Below are 26,501 nucleotides of genomic sequence, written 5' to 3'. Positions count from 1 at the left end.
AGGAATGATGTGTTACCACACAGCTACCGATGTGGCTGGAAGTGGTGAGAACACTTGGAAGAGAAGCAAGGTCAGTAAGCAGCTGTGGAACATGAGAACTGTTCTGGGTCTATCCTTTTCCCTTTTTTAGAGGCCTGAGAGATTTTTGAAATGGTACTGAGGCTCTTTATGCATGGATGCTAAATACAGAACATAATCCTTATTTTAAAAAAAAATGCGAGAGTAGACAGAATCACTGACGATTAAAATTTTTGTGAATTTTAGCAAGTGAGTCCCAAGTAATAATGTTATTAATGTTGTTATGGGAAATCTTACCTGTTTGCGTTTGAAAAGCCAAATATCAGGCTGATTGTTCTGTTTCCAGCTATATTAAATCAACATTTCTTAGAAGTGGTCTTTAAAATAGACACATAGGAAGACAAAGACTATGGCTATATTTACCTCCAGTTGTTTCTAGAATGATGAAGTACGTTCCTGTCTGTAAAGTCAGATATTTTATAAACATAGTAAATTCTTTATTTTCTCAACATTTTGCCTAAATATCTAAAATAGGATCTTTCCTTAAACTTACTAGCTAACTGTGCCCATAACATAATATTTTTAAAATAGCTACATTAGTATAACCATGTTAGAAAAGTGGTATTAATGTGGATTGTTGACGGTGGCCGTAATCTTTGTTGTTCTTGTGACAGTAGCACCGAGCCGTTTTCATACTGATCAGACACTGTGATGGGATTTGTTAGAAGGCCTCTGTTTCTAGATAACATGTATCTATTTCTGTTGTCAGGTACAGTGTATGTACGAAACAGATTTTGCAGTTATATTTGCTCTTTTTATAGTTCTTTTCAGAGTATTACCATTTGTCTTGAATGTCATGTGTAATTTCACAATGAAAGAATTTACTAATTAAATGAAGGGCTCTGGCAGTGGGTTTTCTGGTGCACTAATCAAGAAGCAGCATTTTTGGACCTTTCTCATGTCCTTTGAATAGGAGAGTGTGCGCCTTGTGATTTCTTATTCTGTTTTTACTGCTTTGGGAATTCAGAACTTTTACTTATTAGTACTTCATGTTTTGGCAGCTTCCAACAGGGTGGGAAATTTTAGGTCTGTTTTGAAAAAGCTGTGACAGGAATATTATATACACCTGTGACAAAGATGTATGTAAGTTATTGGAACGGCAAGGAGACCTTAGTTTTCTTGGAGAGTAATTTATATGCTTCTGTTTATTGTTATTTAAAGTAACCTCCATCCCAACTGATACATCACTTGCTTCTGAAACAGAACTACTCCTAACTAAAGTTTAATGTGTAACTGTAGTTAGCACGCACATGGTGGAGAAAAAGCACAGACACTGTGAAATAGCACATTTCTCATTCTGAAATACACATTCGCCGAACCTCATTTTTCTCCACTGTTGCAACTAGCTGGCCTTTCAGTTACCACTTTTTACTCCTAGGAGGAAGGGTAGGAGGGCTTGTCTCTTGTTGGGCGACTGTGAAAAGAATCTGAGACCACAAGGTTGCACTTCAAATTTCAAAAGAATTAATTTGTTTCCTATCAGCATTATGAAAACTTAGAATTTTGGTATATCCTAGGGGCACCTGGGTGGCTCAGTGGTAGAGTTTGTGACTTTGATCTCGGGGTCATGAGTTCAGACCCCACATTGGGCATAGAGCTTACTCAGAAAAAATAAAGTTGTGGTATATCTTGCACTTTCAGAAAGTTCTCTTTTTTTTAAATTTAAATTTAAATTTTTTAATTTTTTTATTTTTTTTCAACATATGAAGTTTATTGTCAAATTGGTTTCCATACAACACCCAGTGCTCATCCCCAAAGGTGCCCTCCTCAATCAATACCCATCATCCACCCTCCCCTCCCTCCCACCCGCCATCAACCCTCAGTAGAAAGTTCTCTTAACAGTTAATATCTAATTGCATATTGGTATTTAAATTAAGAAAATACTTAAGTACACCCTGTCACCTAGGGCCTGGATGATACTAGTTAATTACATGGCTTTGGTGTGCGTTCGTCACATTTTACAAACGTAGTTGCTTTAGTTTTGCGGGGAGGAAGCGTCTGATAGTACTTTTTTAAACTTTATTATAGAAAAATGGAAATATTCACAAAGTAGGAGTCGTATAAGGAATCTGCATATATTCATTTCCGGTCCTTACCGGTTTAATATAATGGCCAGTCTTGTTTTATCTGTACGCTTCCCTACAGTAGTTTCCTCTGACCCCCAGTGATTTTGAAGGAAATCCCAGACATCATGTAATTTCATTGAGAAATATTTCAGTGTGTATCTCTAAAGGAGAATCAAATTATCTGTATTCCCTATGAGTACTAGCTAGCTTTGTTGTGGAGAGGAAGTTCAAGAGTGCTTGGAAACGGGCCTGCTATTGCATTTTATTGTGGTTATTTTGCATTTAGAAAGATCAAGAGTTTATACTACTTGGGCATTTTATTATTACAGTAACTCTCAAGTAACTCTCAGAGGATTTGAAATGTTGATTTTATAAATAATATCTAAAAAACATTATGAATTACCATCATGAATATGTATGAAGTTGTGTGACAGTCCTCATTTCTGAGCTGACCAGCAGCTTGCTTTGTGGTCTGTCCGTGGCTCCCTGCTGCCCCTCCAAGATTTTTGTTTCTTTCTTTAAATGCTGAGAACCAGCAAGTGTATAACGCTTAGCATGTTTCACATTTGAGCTGAAATTCCGTAAGCCTCCCTGTGTCAAAGAAAGCGACAGCAGAGAGACCAACTGTGCACGTGGGCTGCACAAGAGAAGGAAAGACAGGAGGGGGTATCACGGCAGCCAGGCCCCCGGGTGGGGGTGACTCCCCTCCTTTCCCTCTTGCTCACCCAGCCTCCTCTCCTGGTCTTGACTTGTTAGTTTTTTTCTTGGTTCCCCTTTAGTGTCTGTCTTTTCCTTCTCTCAGCCTTGACTTAATTTTGCCAGTGGCATTCATCATCAGGAAGGTTGCTCATCCCTCCCTTGGAAGGGTTGTAAGATGAAACTTTAAAAAATGAAAGCTTTTAGGACTCATTTGTTGTGCTTTAATTTGGTTTCTGTACAGGTTTTTAAAAATGTTTAATTTAGGTAGCTCAGTACCAGCTATGGGTAGATTGAACTTTTTTCTACCTGTGGATGAGTTACACAATGTATTAAAACCATTAATTTTAGAGACTTTAAGGTTTACTTTAGATGCTGTTATTGAAAAAACATGGAATAATAATTTTTCCTTTTTTGCTGTCTTTTGCTGCCCATTTACTGGATGAAACGGATTCGGTTCAAATGTGGCTCTGCAGTTCACAAGATTCCTTTGCAGCTCACCTTTGGAGGTAAGCGTTTATTCACCGACCTTCATGCTAGAATCGCTAATTGGACACGTCACTATTGGTATGTTTTGTTAGGCATTTATTTGATAGTTTAGAGGTGATCATTTTGTGTTAACACATATGAATGTTGATGAATGAGATGAGTTCCAGTAGGTTACAGAACTGTTCACCTTTATAACAGGTCGTTGCTTCTTTTTAAGTACATTTTCTTTCTTTAAGCAAACTGAAATCAGTCTTTCATTGTAAAAAGCCTTATTGTATCTGCTTCCTTAGTAACTGACACTAGCCTTACTCTGTCTTAACTGTGCTGGCATTAAAAGAGAGCTAGAGGGGTCATGGGTGGAGGGGGCGTTGTCAGGGAAGTTTCTGTTGGTTTAAGAGTGCTATTTCAAACCCCCAAATTGATAAGGGAAGAGCAAAGGACTTACTGAGCTTCTCTTAAACACAGGCATGTTCTCTCCTTCTGTCTCCCTTTCCCTCCTCCCTCCCCTCCCCCTCTGACTCCCTTCCCCTCCTCCCTCCTCTCCCCCTCCCTCCTTCTCCCTTTCCCTCCTCCCTCCCTCTCTCCCCTCTCCCTCTTTCTCCCCTCCCTCCCCATCCTCCTCTCCCTCCCCTCCCTCCCCTTCGTGCCCTTCCCCTCCCTCTCTCATTGCTTCACCCACTTTCACATTCAGCCATCATCAAGGTTCTGCAGTGTAGAGCGGAGACGGCAGTGGTAACATTGTGAGACAAAGGTATTCAGGGCAGCAGCTGTCCTGTGAGTTGAGGCGGATAACCGGATATCCGGTTATCCAGATAACTTGTAGAAGTTGGGTGAGGCTTCGAGGAAGGAGGAGGAAAGAGAAGGCAGAGGAGAGTGTGGAGAGATGCTTGCACTCAGAACCAAAGCTTGATTTCAGAGCCTGCCTTTCCTCACTAGCCACACTGGGCAAATCGCAACTTCCCTGAGCCTGGCTTTCCTTATCTTTGAATGCAAATGATAATTCCTCCTTCACCAGTGAAGCGGTGGACATGGCAGCGGTTTTGAAAGTGCTACTCAAACCTTAGTAATATTTTGTATTTTCCTCTTGGGCTGTACTGCAGCCCACACAGTAAGACTCTGTTTCTGCCTTTCCCTTCTCTTACTTGGGAGTAATGGGGGCATGGTTGGCCCATGAGCAAGTCATTGCATTTTTTGGTTAATCGAAAAGTGGAAATGGTAAGACTTCATGGTTATTAAAATGAAATGAAATAGCGTATGGGAAACACTGAGCACAATGCCTGTCACATAGAATTTTAAGTAAAATTTAGTGCAAAAATTAAAAAGCCAAACTGTAAGAAACTTGACATTATAAATTATATAATCTTTTTAGTTGATGAAGCATTTTTTTTTTTCAACGTTTATTTATTTTTGGGACAGAGAGAGAGACAGAGCATGAACGGGGGAGGGGCAGAGAGAGAGGGAGACACGGAATCGGAAACAGGCTCCAGGCCCTGAGCTATCAGCCCAGAGCCCGACGCGGGGCTTGAACTCATGGACCGCGAGATCGTGACCTGGCTGAAGTTGGACGCTTCACCGACTGCGCCACCCAGGCGCCCCAGATGAAGCATTTTTAAAGCATAGCAGAATGAGAAGTATCACAAAGGAAAGGATAGAAAAATAAGATTTGCTTCTGTTAAACATCCTTAATTTTCTTCATGAAAACAGGTATAGTTAAAAGGCAGTTCAGGGGCGCCTGGGTGGCTCAGTCGGTTGGGCAGCCGACTTCGGTTCAGGTCATGATCTCGCGGTCCGTGAGTTCGAGCCCCGCGTCAGGCTCTGTGCTGACAGCTCAGAGCCTGGAGCCTGTTTCGGATTCTGTGTCTCCCTCTCTCTGACCCTCCCCTGTTCATGCTCTGTCTCTCTCTGTCTCAAAAATAAATAAACGTTAAAAAAAAAAAAAAAAAGGCAGTTTGGGGAAAGTGTGATAAAAAGGTTATACTTAATGTACTATTTTTTTGCATAATTTTTGGTTGGATTTGATGAGCTAGTTTATGTGAAATACAAATGGTAATAAATGTTTTAAAAGTTTAACCTTGTAAGTAATCAAAGAAATGTAGTTTAAAACAATAGTGATAAATGGTTTTTTACCTATCAAGATGCCTTTTTTTTTTTTTTTTTTTTTTTTAAATGAATGCTTGGGGAGATGGGATGTTTTTAAACTTTACCATTTACAGAAATGGGTTTGGGCATCTACGTTAAGACCTATAAATTCATACCTTGCAGTTGTGTGCTTGAATAATCCTTGTCTAAGAATCACTGCCAGAGAAATAAAGATGGGGACAAAACTGGCATAAATGTTTATTACAACATTATGGTGAAAAATTTATAAACAGTGTAAATGAGGAGCATTAGGAGAAGGTCAAGTAAATAATAGTATAGCCAGCCATATTATTGATAGAACATTCTACAGCCATTAAGATGGGCATCCTGCATATACGTGTTGGTGAGTACATATTGATGAGCAAAACAACGCAAGATACTTTTGCTATGTTGAGATAGAGGTAGGGTGCAAAATTATAATGCAGATCTCAATTGAAAAATAATTTAAGCATACAGAAATTAGTTAGGAAGGAGATACACAACATGTTACATTGTTTTACCCTTTTCTTTTCCATGAAGGAGCCACAGTGGGGAGAAGAGATACCTTGGTAGGTTTTTAGCGGTGGCTCTTATAGTCAGCGTTTGGGAAGTACATCAGGGAAGTCTCTGATTGATGTGCAAACAGGGTCTAGTCTTGGGCGGGGGGGGGGGGGGGGGGGGGGGGGGGGGGGGGGGGGGAAGGCAGGTGAGGAAATTGCAGGAGCTCAGGTGAGGAGAATGCCGATGAGGTTTAAGGCTGGACTCTTGATTTCAGCAAGAGCTTCTGAGGAGTAACCAGGAAGAATGGTCTGACTGATCCGGACACGGAGTGAATAAGGAGGCTGGGGCTTGATGTCCACTGCGTGGGGGCGATATCACTAAACAGTGGCAAAGAGACTTCTGAATAGATTTCACTTACAGACTTCTCTCAAATGCAAGCCCGATGAAAGAGGACCCTGTTTTTCTTGCTTCCTTGTGTTTCTAATTTTAGTATAGTAAGTAGTACATCGGAGGCCGTGGATAAATATTTGTTGAATGGATGGATGAACGAATGAATGAATAAGCCAGGCGGGGCTGAGGCCGCAAGCAGCAGGCTTTTTATCCATAACTTGGCAGGAGTCAGCTAAAAACACATGAGGCCTAATATTCGTGTTTCAATATGGTAAACGGTCTTCCTGGCAAGATTGTAGCCGTTGAAGATCAGGATCTTTGTCTTTTCCATCTTTGGATGCTCTCAGGGATAGGGCTTAGAGTTTTCCAGCCATACACCTAGAGTTGCACCGAACAAATACTTTTTAAAATCACATCTGGCTAAATATTGGGAATCCCTATGTATGGCAACTTTAATTTTTGGTGAAAAACAAGGGAAGATACGATGAAATTTTAGTGATAGTTTTTGTCATCTTCTGACTGATCTGCTTTTTCCACTTAATAATCTAGAGTTGTGTTTTACTTGGTTAAATATCTGTTTTTGTACTGAGCTTATGGACATGGGAAAGGGGAAAAAAAATCAAAATTAGAGATGACCAATGTGCTTTACTTTTCTTGAGGTATTTGGGAAATACTTGGAGAGCTTTCTGTTGAAATTTTGCTAGCCTGGAGTTTCACGGGGCGGCTGCCTGTCGGCAGAGTTAGTGGCTGCTACCCCCAAATTTCCAACAGCACTGAGCTCAGGATTCTGTTCCCTTTGCCACTACACAGAGCCTGAAAGCCAAAGCAAGCCAAAGTTGGAGAGTGTTAGGAGTCCTAAATGTTTAATTTTGCCATTGGGCTTATGTTTTAGCTGAAGAAGGAAAATTACACATGTGGTAAATACCCAAACACCTTCCGTAAATTTGATCAAAAGAAAAATAATTCTGGTGGAGATTGTAAAATACATGAGACTTGCAGTTGAAAACGAAGGAGACTTTAAACTTCACTTTGTCCACAGAACTGTGAATGAACCATGTCCCTTTGTTGTAAGTCCTAAACAGTTAACTGCCACATGAATCTAACGAAATTGTCAGGTTATAGTAATTACATCAGTAATTTGATCTGCTGTCATTTGAATGGAGCCATGTGTGGGGAGTCAGTTACTTCCCTCTGTGGGGCTGACCCTTTTACATTCCTGTAAGCTGAAAACTAATAGAGCTCATTAAGCTTTATGGGAAAAGAGCTTTTATCACCTCGTCAAGTCAGGCAACATATTTCCATTATATTTCTAATTTCATGTGGCTCTGTGGCTGCTGATGTGCGCTCCCCTGCTAGGTTTACATCGGACCTCTCCCTCACAGACATTTTTATTGACATTTCTGAGTCTGAATTACGTTTTGTGTGGCACCACCTACAGATGTCTTCAATTAAATGTAGGTAAATAAAAGGGATTATATATCAGAGGCTAAAAGATTCTTGAAATTCTCTTCCGAATCAGAGTTGGCCAGCCAGTCCGGTAGGGTGCAGTCTCGTTGGCCTTTTGGAGGTGGAGAGGTGTTTGTCCGACGCTTCACCCTGTGTGCATGTAGGTTGCTTAGGTTTCTGTTCAGGTATGTCCTTCTGTTCCTTGATTTCAAATCAGTTAAAGTCTTCATTCAACAGGTATCATAATAACTTAGCGAAATGTTAGCACATGTAGCGGATGGGTACCATGCTAAGCTCTTGGCTTCTATTGTTTTAATTCTCACAGGGTGTCTGTGGCATAGATGTTCCCAATTTTGTTCTAAGAAAAATTGGGCCCAGAGAGGTAGATTGGCTGAGCTCAACGTCACAGCTGTTGGTTTGTGGCAACAGTAACAAGGTAGAAAGGAGAAAATGGAATACTGCCATAATATCCTTTTTTAAAAAGTTTTTAATCCCAATTAGTTAATGTACAGTGTTGTATTAGTTTCAGGTGTGCAATATAGTGATTCGACAGTTCCAGACATCACTCGGTGCTCATCATGACAAGTGCGCTCCTTAATCCCCATCACCTATTTCACCCATCACCCCCTCCTGTGGTAATGCTATAAGATTCTTATACTACCTGCAGTGATACAACATTTGAAGGAAGACAGTGATAAGTTGGAGATGTATTTTGTAAACCCAAGAGCAAGATTTCTCAAGCTTGGCACTATTGGCATTTGGGATCGGTTAAATCTTTTGTGGGCGCTATCTTGGGCATCGTGTCTTTCTTACCAACTTCTCTGGCTTCTACCTGGTAGGTGCCATTAGCACCCTCCCCCGGAGTTGAAACAAAATGTCTCCAGGCTTTGCCAAATGTCCCAGAGGGGTAAATTGGCTCCTTGTCGAAGACTGCTGCCTTAGAGCAGCCTTAAAAACGAGGAGATACAGGTGATAAGCCGATAGTGGAGATAATTGCCATGAGAACATGTTTTCAGTCTCATGAAAGGCAGAAAAAGGAGGAAAGGTGAACAAAGAATAAGTGAGATGAACAGAAGACAAATAGCAAGTTGTCCACTTAAATCCAGCCCCGTTGATGACACTAAATAGAAACGATCTGAACCATTACTCTGCTATATGGACATGTTCTGTATCTGCACTGTCCGAAGCGTGTATGTAGCTAGGGGTCATATGTAGGTATTAAGTTCTATTGAACACTATACCCAGGAATTACAAACTACGTATTTTTTCAGATACACAGGGAACATTCACTAAGATGAGACCATTATATATTATGGATTATAATCCATACCATTATACAAATTTGTGCCATTATACAAATTTTAGTAATTGAAAAAGATTGAAATAATCTCTGGTCAAAATGGAATTGGGGCACCTAGGTGGCTCAGTTGATGAAGCGTCTGACTTTGGCTCAGGTCATGATCTCATGGTTTGTGGGTTCAGGCCCTGCATCGGGCTCTGTGCTGACAGCTCAGAGCCTGGAGTCTGCTTCGGAATCTGTGTTATCCTCACTCTGCTGCTTCCTGCACTCGTGCTCGTTCTCTCTCTCTTGTTCTCCCCCCCCCCCCACTTCTCAAAAATAAATAAACATTAGGGGCGCTGGGTGGCTCAGTCGGTTTAGTGTCCGACTTCAGCTCAGGTCATGATCTCACAGTTTGTGAGTTTGAGCCCTGCATCGGGCTCTATGCTGAGCACTCAGAGCCTGGAGCCTGCTTCCGATTCAGTGACTCCCACTCTCTCTGCTACTTCCCCACTCGTGCTGTCTCTCACTCTCAAAAATAAACATTTAAAAAAAAAAGATTAAAAAAAATTAAACGGAATTAGCTTAGATTCAGTAACGGAAAGAACTCATAATAAGGTAAACAGTGTAGTTAAAAAAAAAGGGGCACGTGGATGGCTCAGTTGGTGAAGCATCCGACTCTTATTTTGGCTTAGGTCATGATCTCACTGTTTGTGGGATTGAGCACCACATCAGGTCTGTGCTGACAGTGTGGAGCCTGCTTGGGATTCTCTCCCCCTACCCCACTCACTCTTACTCTCTCTCAAAATAAATAAACATTTGAAAAAATAGGCAAAAACTTGATTATATATTTCACCAGAGAAAACATACAAATAGTTAATAAGCATATGAAAAGATGCTCACCATCCATTAGGGAAAGGCAGATTAAGACCACAATGAGATACCATCACAAACCCACTAGAATGGGGATAATCAGAAGACAGTAACAGGTGTCAGCAAGATGTGGAGAAATTGGCAACTGTATACATTGTGGCGTGATTGTTAAAATGCTGTAGCTGTGGTTTCACATTTCCTCAAAACGTTAAAGATAGGGATACTATATGACCCCAAAATACAGGAATATACCCAAGCAGAAAGAAAGTATACATCCAAACAAAGACTTGGATGTGAAAGTTCACAGTAGCATTATTCATAATGGCCAAACCTGGAAATAATTCCCAGTGTCCATCAAATGGCGAATGGCTAAATGTCCATGCGTCCAGTGGAATACTGTTCAGCAATAAACAGGCACAAATTCTGATCCAGGCTACAACATGGTTGAACCTTAAAAACATTATGCTAGGTGAAAGAAGCCAGACGCAGGAGGCTGCATATTGTGTGTTTTCGTTTAAATGAATTACCCAAAAAAGGGAAATTCAGAGAATCAGAAAGCAGATCAATGAGATTGGAGGTAGGACTGGAGGACTGGCTGCAAACGGGTCTCACAGGAGTTTTGGGGGGGGGGTTGATAGAGATGGTCCCAAATTTCACTGTGGTGATGGTTCCACAATTCTATAAATTTGCTAAAAATCACAGAATTCAGGTGCACCTGGGTGGCTCAGTCAGTTGAGCGTCCAACTTCGGCCCAGGTCATGATCCCATGCTTCATGGATTTGAGCCCTGTGTTGAGCTCTGTGCCGACAGCTCGGAGCCTGCTTCAGATTCTGTGCCTCCCTTTGTCTTTGCCCCTCCCCTGCTTGCACTCTGTCTCTCTGTCTCCCAAAAATAAATATTAAAATTCACAAAATTAAAAAAAAATCACCGAATTCTACACTTAAAATGGGTGAATTTTGTCATGTGTAAATAAAGCTGGGGAGAAAAGGCATATATCATTTCTTCATCCTTTAGTTTTCTAAAATGTGTAGAAAAGATCTGATTCAGCTTGACATCTTGGCATCTTTACCGTGTCCCTAGTTGTGGTGTAGACGGGTGCACACTTTCGGTATTCAGCAAGCTGGTATTCTATATTGAAATAGATATGTTTTAATTAATATTTAAATATTAACTATGTAGTTAATACTCTCAATTTAAATGTTAGCCATTAGCATTTTTTGATAGCTTATAAGACCGTCTTATACAGAGTATGAGTGGGGGAGGGTGAGAGAGAGAGAGAGAGAGAGAGAGAGAGAGAGAGAGAGAATCGGAAGCAGACTCCAGGCTCTTAACTGTCAGCACAGAGCCCAGCAGGGAGCTTGAACTCACTAACCGTGAGATTGTGACCTTTATCCGAAGTCAGACCCTTAACCAACTTGGCCACCCAGGCACCCCCCGGCCCCCTTTCTCCAAGCTTTTTTTTTTTTGAAGTTGAGAGCTCCTTTCCTTCTCACTTGGAACTCTGGTAAACTGGGGCAGTGTGTCCCGTTAGGTGTGTGGATATGCACCGATTGCAAGCTGCACGTAGCAGGGGTGGGGATCTGCCCCCTGAGTCACTGGCTGGGAGCATTTGTTTTGCCGTCGAGAAAAAAAAGGACCCAAGAGAACCTAACCATCTCTGCAGTCTGTCAGCAGATCAAGTATCACTGCTGGGGGTGGCTCTGGTAGAAGTCAGGATCTCTCCAGCGGCCAGAACTCGGAAGAGGGGATGGCTCTTCCCCAAACTGGGTCCTCTGGCATTGAAGGGACCTCACAGAGGTGGTCGTGGAAGGTGCGGTGGAGAACGTTGAGCCCCTAAACTTGGGGAGGGAGGGAGTGCAAACAATTTTACCGAATAAGGGGGATGCTGAGATATCCAGAGAGCTGGCTTGAACTGGAGATCTGTGGAGAGAGGGCTAGGGAGAGCGTTGAGCTGGTGACCTGGGGGAAGTTTTCACCTGCTGTCTGGTAGGGTGTCTGCGAGCACAGTTGTGTTTCAAGGGCCAGGACCAGGGCGGACAGAGGTGTCTGAACGGGGGCTAGATCTTGGAGAATGGTCATCAGGCTGCTCTTGGTACTTAACAATCAGAAAACAAAAGCTAGGCTGTGGCTTGATCCACTGGGCAAAAGTGAGATATAAGTGCTGTTTTTTTTTCCTAGTTCTGTGGCTTGGGAAAGAGTCATGTCATTTTCAGGCTGAGTCCCACATATTGTGGAATCCGGTTGAGTGGTGTTGGGCAGAAGCACCAGTGAGAATTCTGGAGCCAGATCCCCGAGTGCACTGGGATCATCATTTGATTACTCTCCCATCTGGTCAGGTCTGGAGGCTATTGGGCAGTTGTGGCTGGGGCAGGACTGCTAGTGAGGCCACTGACAGAGAATCTGTTGAACTGAAGACCTTCGTTTTTGCACTCTATCCGCCTCAGTAGATAGTGCTTGAACGTCTTTCATGTGGCAGTCAGAAGAGTGTTCTCTGGGCTCACTCGGGCACTCAGTAACTGTTGTTGAGTAGACGAACTTGCTAACAACTTGTTTCTGGACATCACATGATAGTTGAGCCAGTGTTACTTGAAACCTTATATTTTATAGTGAAGTTATATTATCTGGAAGTCTTTTTAGGGAAACCAACCTCCTGTGAGTAAAATAAATATATATATATTTATTCTCAGAATAAACTTATAAATATATATATAAATAAATATGTATATTATATATATAATAAATGTATATATATTATATATATAATAAATATATATATAAATAAATATATATATAAATATAAATATATATATTTATAAATTTATTCTGAGAATAAAAGAAAGCATACCAGAATAGAAAACCAGACATTAAGTAGAAAGATGCCATAAATTTCCTTGTTGAAGATTTTTCTGGCATGGGACTTAGATCAGTTTAGGCATCTTAAAACGGAAGTCCATTCAAGATATCGTTTTGGCAGATCAGTCTTCTTTAGCAGGTAGTGGTTTTCATCATTGGTCCGAGGATCTTCCAACTGTGTTCAAAATTAGGGTCATCTGCCTGGACAGTTTTCATTACCCATTAAGTGCGCATGAATGCTTCAGAAGATGTTTGAATGGAAAATCCTGGGGTGGATTAGTTTCCACGGGGATGTCAGTCTTGCTTGATGTTTGCAGTCATTCACTTCTAAGTAAAAATATCGGTTTGGGTTGTCACTGGGGGCTGCTTTTCCCTCTGTAAGAAAGACCGGAGAAGCAAGATTCTTGACTGAACTGGTGTGAAGGAGGGGGGCCCTTCATTAAGATCATGACTCTCAAGTCTAAGGTGTTTGTTGTAGAGTTTAATAAATATGGACTCATTTGTAGAATTGTGAAGTTTGGAGTTCTGTTATTTTTCCTTGTAAGTGTTTTGTGGTGTCTCACCAGAAGTCTTTTTGTTGGATAGCTAGGATTTAAAAATATAAGGAAATGTCAAAGTAAAGAAAACGATTAACAGATTAACATCTTCATTTTTATGTATGCTGTGATGAAAATGCAAAAATAAATTCCTTTCTTACTCCTGTCACACTTACTAAAACACATTTGCTATAAACCATTCCTCCGTGATTTAAGCTCTTTGTAAAGTTCAAATTTTCGTCTTTACAGTACTTCTAGTTTTAAGTTATAAATGTTAGGGTAAACTTTTTTGCTTGCTTTGAAGCATTTCATTTCCTATGAATTATGTCACTGAGAAATACATTTCTTGATTCATCCTTGGCTTAGTAAGTTGCTGAAAATACCTTAATTCATTGCATTGACTAGAACATGTTAAATATTATGATTGTTTTGACATGGGACACCACAGAAAACAGTGGCCAGTGAGAAAAACACAGAACTGAGGTTGAGAATTCCAGGTTTCCGCCCTTCTCATTCCTGTAAATGGGTCTTGTGACCTTGGGTAAGCCCCTTCATGACCCTGAGCCTCACTTTCTCACTTATAGAGTAGGGGTATCTCAAATAAAGAGCTCCTTCAAAACTGAGTGAACTTAGCCAACATTTTAACACATTTTATACAGTTAACTCTTGAGCAACACAAGTTTGAACTGTGTGGATCCATTAATACACAGACTTTTTTTTTTTTTTTTTACAGTACTGTAAATGTATTTCTCTTTCTTATGGTTTTATTAATAACATCTTATTTTCCCTAGCTTACTTCATTATAAAGAATACAGTATAATACCTATAACATAAAATAATTGACTGTTTCTATTATCAGACTTCCTGTCAACAGTAGGCTCCTAGTAGTTAAGTTTGGGGGAGTCAAAGGTTACTTGTGAATTTCCAACTGTGCTGGGGGTGTGTTGGTGTCCCAACTCCCATGTTGTTCGAGGGTCAACTGTAGCTGCTTTTCAGACTCAAATATTAGAAATTAGGCAAATAATACACATTTTACTCAACTTAAAACTTGTAGTCCCTCCAGCTTTGTCTTTCACTGTGCTTTATGTTCTGAAGCAAGCTGACACTTAGAACAATTCTCACTTTCTTCTATAAAAACAAGTGTTTTGCTGTTATCTTGCTTACCCAAATGTGTTTCTTATTTTTGCCTTCAATATGGTCTCAACTGTACATATGAATTATATCTTTTAATAAAGTAATAGCTTTGGGTTCTCAAAACTGAGAGGTGGGTCATTGAGAATTCTGTCATCTAGAAGCATCTGAGCAGACTGGGAAAGTACCTAAAAACAAACACCACAAATTTCTTATGCATCCCTTTTACATCTTCTCATAGTAGCAAAGATGAGCATGTTTAATGACATGACCCAAAGAGACAGTCATTCTATAGCATGTATAAATCAAGCAGGACAAGTTTATAAATATTATGCTCAATGTTGTAGTATTCATTCTTACTTAGAAACTACTTAGTTATCCAAAGGTTGTCTGTCAAATTTGTTGATTTATATTAATCCACATTAAAAAAATTTTAATATTTTTTATTTTATTAATTTGTGTGTGTGTATGTGTGTGTGTGTGAGAGAGAGAGAGAGACAGAGAGAGAGAGAGAGAGAGACAGAGAGAGACTGCATATGAGTGGGGGAGGAGCAGAGAGAGAGGGAGACACAGAATCTGAAGCAGGTTCCAGGCTCTGAGCTGTCGGCACAGTGCCCAATGCAGGGCACTTGAGCTCATGAACTGTGAGACCATGACCTGAGCTGAAGTCAGACACTTAACTGACTGAGCCACCCAGGCACCCCTATTAATCCACATTTTAAAATTCTATAAGAATCTTAGAAGTTCCATTTAAGCCGCCACAAAACCTAACACATAAAAATGTTTGTCATTTGCTCAACATTACTAATCATTAGGGAGCTACAGATTAAAACCACGATAAGATACCACCTTCACACCCATTAGGATGGCTCTTATCAAAAATACAGCAAACAATAAAGGTTGGCATGGATGTGGAGAAATTGAAACCCGTGCACTGCTGGTAGGCTTGTAACATGGTGCAGCCTCTCTGGGAAACCAGAGGCAGTTCCTTAAAAAATTGAAAATCGATTTACCCCGTGATCCAGCAGTTTTCTAGGTATATACACAAAAATTAAAAATAGGGACTCAGGTATTATAAACCACTGTTTACAGAGGCATTATTCACAATAGCCAGAAGGTAGAAGCAACCCAGGTGTCTCTGGACCGATGGAGAGATAAACAAAACGTGGTATGTGCATAACATGGGATAATATTCAGCCTTAAAAAAGGAGATTCTGACACAGGCTGCATCATGGATGGACCTTAAGGATATTATGCTAAGTGAAGTAAGCCAGTCACAAAAAGGCAAATACTGTGTGATTCCACTTACCTTAAGTACCTAGAGTAGGCAAATTCATAGAGACAGAAAGTAGAACAGAGGTTACCAAGGTCTGGGGGGGGGGGGGGCGGGGGGAAGGGGGCGGTGTTACTGCTTAGTGGATACGGGATTTCAGTTTGGGAATTTGAGAAAGTTTTGTGGGTGGGTGGTGATGGTTGCACGACAGCGTGAATGTACACTCGGTGCCGCTGAATTGTACATTAAAAATGGTTAAGATGGTAAATGTTATGTATATTTCACCACAATTATGAAATATTTTTAAATGTCAGAATTGCAATTTAATTCAGTTGAACACAAATTTAAAATTTCGAATCACGAGCATTATGTAGGAATGATGTTAACTTTTTTGATGAACCAGAGAGTAGTTCGGGAAGTTTAGACTATCCTCTTCATTAGGAAACAAACTGAGGATTATTTTAAAAATCTATTCCTGGGGCGCCTGGGTGGCACAGTCGGTTAAGTGTCCGACTTCAGCCGGGTCACGATCTCACGGTCCATGAGTTCGAGCCCCGCGTCGGGCTCTGGGCTGATGGCTCAGAGCCTGGAGCCTGTTTCCGATTCTGTGTCTCCCTCTCTCTCTGCCCCTCCCCCGTTCATGCTTTGTCTCTCTCTGTCCCAAAAATAAATAAACGTTGAAAAAAAAAATTAAAAAAAATAAAAATCTATTCCTATATTATACTTAATACTAATCTGAGAAAAGACCTACCTTTTTCCTTTCTTAAATCCAAATCATTAAGCCAGTTTGATTTATCTTAAAAATGTTTCTGAGCTAGCAGTTTCTGTAAGGAGTTTATTTTCTGTGAATTTGGAGAATATTTGATTTATGTAAATGTGTACTTGTGTCTGTAAATCAATTTAACAGAGCTCCTCTAATAAGGAGACCTGGTAGTGTGATTCGTTAATACCCTCTGAAGGTAGGAAAATATTTCACCTACAATGAGAAATAAAGACTTTTTTGAATCACAAATTCATAAACATGTAGATCTCTGAGCTTCAGCTCTGCAACTTGAGCTATAGGTCATAAGTGGACACAAAGTCATGGATTCAGATCTCGAAGAGCTGTTGTTCTCCTTAAAGGACTGAACTCAACAAATACATAGACGCAGACTAACAAACCAGAGTCTCCGTCTCCTCTCATCCAGCAGAGAATAGATCTGCATCATCCATCCAACAGACCGTAAACCGAATCCAGATATTAGTGCCACTAAGGGCGATATGCTCACTGGTAGTAGAAGAACCAGAAACGAAAACAAAAGCACAAACTTCGTAGAGAGGGAGAAAAAGAGAAACACAGCCAAGCTGAAGCTCTGTTGCTCCGGGGAAATGTCTTTGAGAGTCCAGAAAAGATGAGGCTTCACAGACCCTGAGGGCCCTTCTGTGTCCACCAAGTGAGTTCACTTGAGCTGCTCAGTGGCTGACTGCCAGAATTGTTAAACTAAATTTTCAGAAAGGTAAAATCACGGTCTTCATGCAGATAGAGCACGAACACATGTTATATTTTATTTGACTCATTAATTAGCACAAGAACCAGTAGCATATTAAAACTGATGCAGGGAGCATTTGTGAAAATATGCTGATACACATATATAGACACACACACGATTTAATTGAATAAGAGATTGAGACGAGATTGCTAAGCTAGATAAAAACAAGTGATTACTGGCTTACAGGGCATTAAACTGTAACCTTTTGGGTTATCTGTTCCACTGGACAGAAATCTGTAAGTTAACCTCTGCCCCAAACAGATTGTAAAAATAACTCCATCAATAGAAAATCAAGCCCAGAACTGTGCTTCAAGAACGCCCGGTAATTTCTTTGGCCTTTATCAGATGGCAGCCACCACGCTTCTTTTTAACGCTTACTAGTAGTTCTTCAACCTTGGTTTTTAAAGCTCTTGATTCTACATTCGTGCATTTTCATTAAAAAATGTGGAAAGTGGAGAAGACTAAGAAAAGTATCATTCATGAACCCTGTGGTGACAGCCCTCGATGTTTTTTTTCCATCTTTTTAAGTTTGTGTGGGGGTTGTAGGTACGTGCATGGAGAAAGACATTTTTCATGTGGTTTGGATCATATATGCCACCTTATGTCACGGTTTTACTTGGAGAAATGTTTATAATGTTATTAAAAACTCTCGGTAAGAGTAGTTTTTAACTACTACATAATAGTTCCTCATGTGAATGTACTGTAATTAACTTCTTTTATTTTACAGTTTTGTTTAATTTGGCTCCTTCTCCCAATTTGGAAGTGAACAGAGGTTGTCATGGTCTTAATTCAGTCTGAGCTGATGAAAATTTTTAAGTTAGATTCTATTTAGTTGTTTATTGAGATTATCAACAAAAATTGAAGCAGTTGGTATAGTTTGTTCCTTTCTAATGACTAGATAATCTTTATTAACTCAGGGATTCTGATGAAATTGAGGCATTTGGAGGATTACCCAGTATAAAGTACTGTATAGAACTCGAGAGAATTGTGTGAATAGGAACATCAAAGGAATTCTTCCTCAGCTTAAGGCTATAGGAATTATGTCATTTATGTTACTTAGTAAAATTAACTTTCATAGGCTTTCTTTATGAGCAGAGAAAGTGTTGCTTAAAACACAATAACGGGGCACTTGGGTGGCTCAGTCAGTGAAGCGTCCAACTCTTGATTTTGGATCAGGTCACGATCTCATAATGGTGGGGTCCAACACCGCATTGGACTCTGTGCTGAACGTGGAGCCTGCTTGAGATATTCTCTCTCTCTCCCTTTCCCTTCCCCCCCGCCATCCTTCCCCACCCCCTTTCCACCTCTGTCCTTCTTCCCTTCTTGAATTCCCTTTCTCTCTCTCAAGAAGAATAGAATAACAGAAAATAGTTACTTTTATATGCACTTTTTATTAGCATCATTTAATTGTAATTGTCTTTGTACTGGAATATAGATGGTGATCAATATAAGTGTTTAATTGGTTGGGCATCTTTAGTGTACTGATTGCCAACAGACTAGGAACTGGTTACGTTTTTTAAACGTACTGGTTACTGGTTTTTAAATCACTTGCTTATGCAACTATGTGATATGTAGGAACCAAGAGTATTCCCGTTTGTATTTTCCAACTTCATTTATTTTCTTTATTTCTTAATTATAGACCATATCATCTCAAATTTCCAAATTTAGTTTTGGGTTTTCTTTTTTTTTTAAATTTTTTTTTTTTTCAACGTTTATTCATTTTTGGGACAGAGAGAGACAGAGCATGAACGGGGGAGGGGCAGAGAGAGAGGGAGACACAGAATCGGAAGCAGGCTCCAGGCTCTGAGCCATCAGCCCAGAGCCTGATGCGGGGCTCGAACTCACGGACCGCGAGATCGTGACCTGGCTGAAGTCGGACGCCTAACCGACTGCGCCACCCAGGCGCCCCTGGGTTTTCTTTTTAAGAAATCAGGTAGATTTCGATATCGTAGTGGTTTAACACATTTTTTTTTTTTTAATTTTTTTTTTTTCAACGTTTATTTATTTTTGGGACAGAGAGAGACAAAGCATGAACGGGGGAGGGGCAGAGAGAGAGGGAGACACAGAATCGGAAACAGGCTCCAGGCTCTGAGCCATCAGCCCAGAGCCTGACGCGGGGCTCGAACTCACGGACCGCGAGATCGTGACCTGGCTGAAGTTGGACGCTTAACCGACTGCGCCACCCAGGCGCCCCGGTTTAACACATTTTTGGGTGTTTATTTTTAAAAGGAATCTGACCTTCAGTGCAGTGTTTCATGAAACACTTCACAAAGGCAAAGCAGTTGGAAGAATAAATTATTTTAAAACAGTGCAGGCTTTTAATGAGGTGCTTAAGGTAATTACCAGTGGGGGCCTCCATAAACTTGTTTTAAAAAAAATTCAGGGCACATATTGTCTAATTATAGATTTTTGTGTGAACAGGTGTGATTTGGGAGAGGTACTCGGGCATGCCTTGCGAGGACAACTCAGGTTCTGCTCTCCTAAAGCTTGTGAAGACTTTCCCTGTTACTGTCTTTGAACCTGTGATTGTCTCTCCAACAGATGCTGCCTCTGATGCCTGACGAATGACTCCCTCTTTGTCTGTTCCTTTGAGTCTTAATAGTGTTTGTTTTAAGCATAACTGAAGTATGTGGGGGCAGGTGGGCCAGGAGACAGGTGTACTTCATCAGAGTAAATATACCCATTTGGGGAGCAGTTTAACTAGAAGACTGGATTGGCCTATTAATATTGATGTCATTTCTACGGAGAGCCTTCGGTATCGTACTGCGTAGCTCATTTATCCATAAACCTTGCCATTCTTCCCCAATGTTCGAGACATTCTTTTCTTTTCTGTAGCTAATGGCGGGCTTTATTATATTTTTTCCTGTTATCAGCTAAATCCTGGAAATGGAGGAGCTTCTGAAAAACAACTTTTCTTACCCTCTCACATGTACAGAACTGTGCAAACTGCAGGCGTGAGAAAGATAAATGACGAAATACTGTTAATCACATCACTGACTTATTTATGAGGAAATTAAAGATCGCTGCTATTAGTTTTAAGTAACTTCTGTTAAATGAGCTACTGATGTAATTTCATAGACATAGTCTTTGAGGATGTGCCATTCAGACCCCTTAAAACCAAAAGCAAAACCAACCCAAGTTTGCTCACGGTCTGCTTTTATTTCTACATTATCATTTGTTTTTCACAGTGCCCTTTGAGGGTGAGTCGTAGTATGATTCCTGTTTTTAAAATGCAGAAACACCGGGGCGCCTGGCTGGCTCAGGCCCTAGAGCACACGACTCTTGATCTCAGGGTTGTGAGTTCAAGCCACACGTTGGGCATGGAGCCTACTTTAAAACAGTTGCAGAAATGGGTACTTTTGAAAGTAGTTATTGCCTTGCTGAGGTTAAATAGCCAGAAAGTGTACTGTGGAGTTAGGGCTCAAATCCAGATTCTTTGATTCGGAATCCTGGACTCGAGTCCCTCAGCCCTCCTCCCTTTCTGTTGTAGCTTACTGCTTTCTGCTTATATCTTTCCCCGCTGCCTGTAGATTTTAAAAATTCATTTATGTGAGTGCTTCTCAGAAACATCCTGCAATCCCTGGTGGTCCCTGAAGCCTTAGCAAGGGATCCTCCAGGTCAAAATTATATTTTATTAGCGTTTTTCTCTTCTGTATTGTCTCATCCTCTTATGAATTTGTGGGGATGTTTCCCAGAGGCTGCGTGATGACAGCAAATGCAGAAGCAGATAGAAGATTCCACTCTCCTCTGCCAAGCTGGACTTCAAAGAGATTTCCAGAAATGTAAATCAGTGCCGTTTTTCTCACTAAATTTTTTTGGAAAATATAGTAGTTGTTTTTTTAACAATGTTAACATGTACTGGATTCATTGGTATTTTGAAGCGAATAACAAATACATATTTTTAAAAATACTAGTTTTAACATCTAGTGCAATAAATATCTCCTAAACTCCTTATCTCCAGTAAGCAAAATCTCCCGGTCTTCAATAAGATTTGTAAGTTAAAGGGATTTTGAGACCAAGAAATTTGAGAGCTGTTGATTTACATGATACCTGTGTCATTGTGCCTCTGTTGGTTCTCAAATAAAGTGTACTTTCCTGCATACTTACAATCTGTAATTGTATCACCTTCTGTGTTTTTAAGTAGCAGTTGAAGGGTGTTAACAAGTAATAGGCTTTAGGTGAAACGTTGAAGAAATGCGACAATCCCAAGTATTGAAATAGGATTCTTTTTTTTTTTTTTTTAATTTTTTTTAACGTTTATTTATTTTTGGGACAGAGAGAGACAGAGCATGAACGGGGGAGGGGCAGAGAGAGAGGGAGACACAGAATCGGAAACAGGCTCCAGGCTCTGAGCCATCAGCCCAGAGCCTGACGCGGGGCTCGAACTCACGGACCGCGAGATCGTGACCTGGCTGAAGTCGGACGCTTAACCGACTGCGCCACCCAGGCGCCCCTGAAATAGGATTCTTAAGGAAGTAAAAATACAGAATGGTCACTGACTTGGAGAGGCCTCTCCGAGGCTGGGGGACTGAGCCCCTTGGAGAATTAAGTGAAGGGGCTGTTGTAAGATGTGGATCTTTCTGACCTAGTGGGGGTGAGGGTGACAAGTCTGTATTTGCTGAAAATATATACGTTTGCAATAAAGGTAATTTCTGGCTGCTACTTATAAAAACAAACAGGTGTCCAGGTAATAGCATATTGAAACATATGGCATGATAAGCCCATGAGTCTGGGTTTCAGGGATGTTGCTGAATGACCAGGGAGACATAACCAGGAGTTCTGCTGATTTCTCATTTCACAAACTTACTCATTGTTCTTTGTTTTTATCGCCTTACTCTAACACTCAAATTCTTGTATTCTTTCCATGTTTTAGTGTTAAAAAAAAAAAGTTTGAGCTAAGGGATCGCATTTGAGGGAAGCCTATTATGGCGGTTTTATGTCAACTGATTCAGCAAATGTGTGTATGTTCATAGACAAGCATGAAGAATCTTAGTTAAATCAGTTCAGTTTATGGTATTGGACACATGGTAGGCCCAGAATTTTTTTTTTTTTTTAACGTTTATTTATTTTTGAGACAGAGACAGAGCATGAACAGGGGAGGGGCAGAGAGAGAGGGAGACACAGAATCTGAAACAGGCCCCAGGCTCTGAGCTGTCAGCACAGAGCCCGACGCGGGGCTCGAACTCATGGACCATGAGATCATGACCTGAGCCGAAGTCGGACGCTTAACCGACCGAGCCACCCAGGCGCCCCCAGAATTTTTTTTTATTTGCTTTTTGTTTTGTTTTGTTTTGAGTGAGAGAAGGTGCAAGTGAGCAAGGATGGAGAGAGAGGGAGCGAGAGACAGAGTCCCACGAGGGGCAGAGAGAGAGAGAGAGAGAGAGAAGCAGGGCTCACTTGAGGTGGGGCTCGAGCTCACCCAGCTGGGGACTCCTGAGCCCAAGTCAGATCTTAACCGACTGAGCCACCCAGGTGCCTGGCCCAGAATTTTTTCCAGATTTCCTAGCCAGAAGTGAGTGATCTAGAGGTTCTGGCTGTCCCATCTTCACAGAGAGCCAAGGGAATCAATAGTTCAGGTTCACCATCAGCCCATTTCCACAGCCGCCACTTAACCTGTTGAAAAACTTGAAAGTATTGATTGAGTTACCATTTGGGGAATAGTAAATCATTATTAATCAGTACTGCGGAAACAACCAGATGTACTTTTTGGAAAATAGCTTCTTACCTGCCTTTACTGAGATTGTTTTCCATTTATCAAATCTGCTTTTTTAAAAAAAATTAGGTCATTGAAGCTCCCACAAGGGAGAAAAGGAAATCATTCATATTTTAATTGTCAGAAAACATATTGGAAAGAAAAAGAATGCAGCAAAATAGGTTTTAAGAAAAGCTGTTGAAAACCATGCATTGAATAGTTTGTTTTTTATATTGCCTTATTTAGTGACTTAGATATTCGAAAGTGAGGATATTTAAACGATGAATTAGATGATTAGCTGATTTTCTTATCATAGCATAAAAAAGCATCGACCTAGGGGCTAAGAAGATAGTTTGTGAATCAGTTTATAACTCCATAGTTTCATGATCATTGTATTACTTAATTGACTCCTGGGTTTCTTGTTTCTTTGTCTGGATGTAGTAGGGGGTCAGAGTAGATAGTCCTGTGGCTTCTTTTTTCCTCAGTAATTATAAGGTAGCCCATACCTGTATAAATAGATGCGGGTTTTACAGAGGGAGAAGACTGTTAACTTCCACGGGCATTGAGACACGAGAATAATGCCTGTGGTAGGGATGTTGGTCATGGGTGGACTCACAGAAGAACAAACAGTGAAGTAAATGGAAGGTTATTAAATGGGAGGTCCCAGCAATGGATGACATGATTAAAATTGGAAACTCAGAAGGTAGGTGCAGTTTGGAAAAAGATTTCAAGCTTGTACAACAAGCAGGATTGATTTATATTTAGGGTTAACGTGGTCTTTTGGTTATTTACTTATTGAGAACATGCCCATTATTAAGTCCATATGTATTATGTCTTTGATAAATACATTTTTAATGAATGAATGCACACATTGGATTTAGTGAGTCCTAGAATGATGTACTAAACTGAAATTGTGGAAGAATTCGGGTTCGTTTCAAAGTCATTTAGTTAGCTTTTGACTGCCCGACGTTGGACAGGCTCCCCACCTCATGTGCCATGGACTGACAGTTTGTCTCCCTGTGACTGTGGGATTGCTCTCCTACACGATAACTTTTAAAGACAGGGAGCTTCATTTCCAGGAGCCTCAGGGCTGACTTACATCTAAAAGATGGTTTTCATAAAATTCAGTGGTGTATAGGAATCTGTGTATTTCTTATTACATATTTGGAGCAGCCTAGCTTCTGAGACAAGTGATTTGACTTCAAGTCCATTAGCAATTTAGAATATGGGTGTCAGTTCTGGTATTGTAGTTTTAATGGGTTAATATCCTTTCCTTTTTTTTTTTTTTTTTTTTTTTTGTTAATGCTTCTGTTTGTTGCCTGTTCTGCTTTTTAAACTGTACCTATTTCCAGGGAAATAATAATATCTTTCTGAAGACTAAACCTATATGATAGTAAATGCTAAAACTGGAGTTTGATGTAATTTATTATTGGCGGAAGCTGTTAAAAGTTTCAAGATACATTTATTGTCTGAACAACATTTTTAGCTGTAGCAGTGGAAGGTTTAGAAATCATGAATAGTGCTAGCACCTTAGTCGGTCCTCTCATTTGCTGTTGTAGACCTTGCTCACCTGTGCAGTTACTCTTTGAAGTTCCTTCCCATACCTCTGGAAGGTACTCTGAAAGGGAGTTCCTGTGTGTAGCCCACACTTCATAGGGAGTAATGCTCCCTTACCTTTAGGGCAGACTGTCTACCTGAACTCTTTGGAATTCTTCTGCATGGGAGATTCGTCTTTCTTCCTCATTTATTAATTTTTTCAATCGTGTATGTCAGTATGGACTTACGGATATTAATTTTATACTTTGGGTTGTAATCTAACACTATTTTTTTTTTTTTTTTTTTGCTCAAATTGTTCCAGCTTTGGCCATTGGGAGCTTTTTCAGTCGCCTTCTGTGCCTCTTTGATATAACTCCATCAGTGCGTGTTTCTTTTTGTTTTTTAAGTACTTTCTTTCTTTTTTGGCACCACACGATGAAGTAGGCTCATCTTAAACGGGCTCTTCCTGTCCCGGTCCTGGAATTGGCCATTTTTCCAAAGAGCCTTGTTCCTTTTACTACAGAATGGGGAAACCAAGATCTGAGTGCTAGATGTGCTTCTTGCTACTAGGGTTTCCTTTATTTAGGCCTTCTCATCTGGCAGAGTAAAGAAACATATGTGTGCATACTAACCCTTGTATGAACATATCTATGATATATACAGACCTATAAATATTTCTGTATGTAACCATCTTGTCTGTATTAAGCTAAACGTGAGTTCTTACGCATGTCTCCAATACTAATCCATCACCCTGTGGGTCATTCTAGCCTCTTCCCCTTGCTTAGCTGTAAATTACGACTTCAACAGTGAGAAACTTGGTTCCCATCACCTCTGTCACTTTACAGTAGGCACGTGTATCAGTGTCAGAGTTGTTAACCTGTAGTCTTGTGGAAAACAACTTTATCAGGTAGAATACAATGCTTATGTGTGGATTTCCTTTTGCCTTCATTCTTACAGACCCCAAAGGTTACTGAAGTCAGCACCTTTCCCCTCCCGACCGACCTCTTTCAGTCAGGTTGTTTCATACATTTGTAATGCAGGTAGATTCTCTGTCCTATCTCCATTCCTTCCTGGGATCCCTTAATCTCCTAAAAGATTTTCTTTTAGTTTGCATCCATTAAGGCTCACTTTATGTTTATAAAGGTCTGAGTTTTGGTAAGTGCATAATGTCAAGTATCCACTAGTACAGAGCTATAGAGAATAGTTTTATCCTAAAAGTCCCCTGCTCCAAATCCCCCAAATTCTTGGCAACCAATGATTTTTTTACTGCTTCTTTAGTTTTGCCTTTTACTGGATATATTTGGAATGTATGTATGGAGCATTTTCAGACTGGCTTCTTTCACTTAGCAATATGCATGTAAGGTTTCTTCATTTTGTGTATTTGTGGCTTGATAGTTTATTTCTTTTGATGAATAATATTCCATGTGTCATGGTTTATTTATCACCTATTGAAGGATATCTTGGTTGCTTACAGTTTGGGGCAATTATGAATAACATTGTTATGAACATTTGCATGCAGGCCTTTGGGTTTTGTGTGACCCAAGTTGTCAGACAAATTGGATAAATACCTAAGAGCGTGATTACTATTTTATATGGTAACGCTATGTTTATCTTTACTGGAAAGTCCCAAACTGTCCTCTGAAGTATCTGTACCATTTTACATTCCATCATCATCAATGAATCCGAGTTCCTACTGTTCTGCGTCCTCGCCAGCATTTGATTCAGGTTTTTGGATTTCAGCCATTCTAATAGTTGAGTAGTATTAGCTCGGTGTGTGTGTGTGTGTGTGTGTGTGTGTGTGTGTGTGTGTTTTAATTTCAGTTCCCTAGCAGATGATGTTGAGCATCTTTTCATATGCTTATTTGCCACCTGTACATCTTCTTTGGTGAGGTGTTTGCTCAGATACTTTGCCCAGTTTTTAATTGGGCTGTTTGTTTTCTTACTGTTGAATTTTAACAGTCTTTCTATTTTTGAATACCAGTCCTTTATCCGATACATGTGTTGCAATTTTCTCC

General features: G+C 40.3%; 1 protein-coding gene across 9 annotated transcripts in view; it reads left to right on the top strand.

The window, feature by feature from the left end:
• ATE1 (arginyltransferase 1) overlaps positions 1–26,501 on the top strand; it is a 154,014-nt gene that overhangs the window by 40,440 nt on the left and 87,073 nt on the right. For all 9 annotated transcript variants that reach the window (XR_006701841.1, XM_045439730.1, XM_045439729.1 and 6 more), the window contains one exon: positions 3,317–3,349. Coding sequence is in view for 8 of the 9 variants with exons in the window: in XM_045439730.1 (XP_045295686.1) it covers positions 3,317–3,349 (33 nt within the window). In the remaining variant the exon portion in view is untranslated. The remainder of the gene's footprint in view (positions 1–3,316; positions 3,350–26,501) is intronic.

Source organism: Leopardus geoffroyi, chromosome D2, assembly GCF_018350155.1.
Source record: "Leopardus geoffroyi isolate Oge1 chromosome D2, O.geoffroyi_Oge1_pat1.0, whole genome shotgun sequence".
Taxonomy (NCBI): Eukaryota; Metazoa; Chordata; class Mammalia; order Carnivora; family Felidae; genus Leopardus; species Leopardus geoffroyi.
This window is presented reverse-complemented; position numbering and strand designations above follow the sequence as displayed.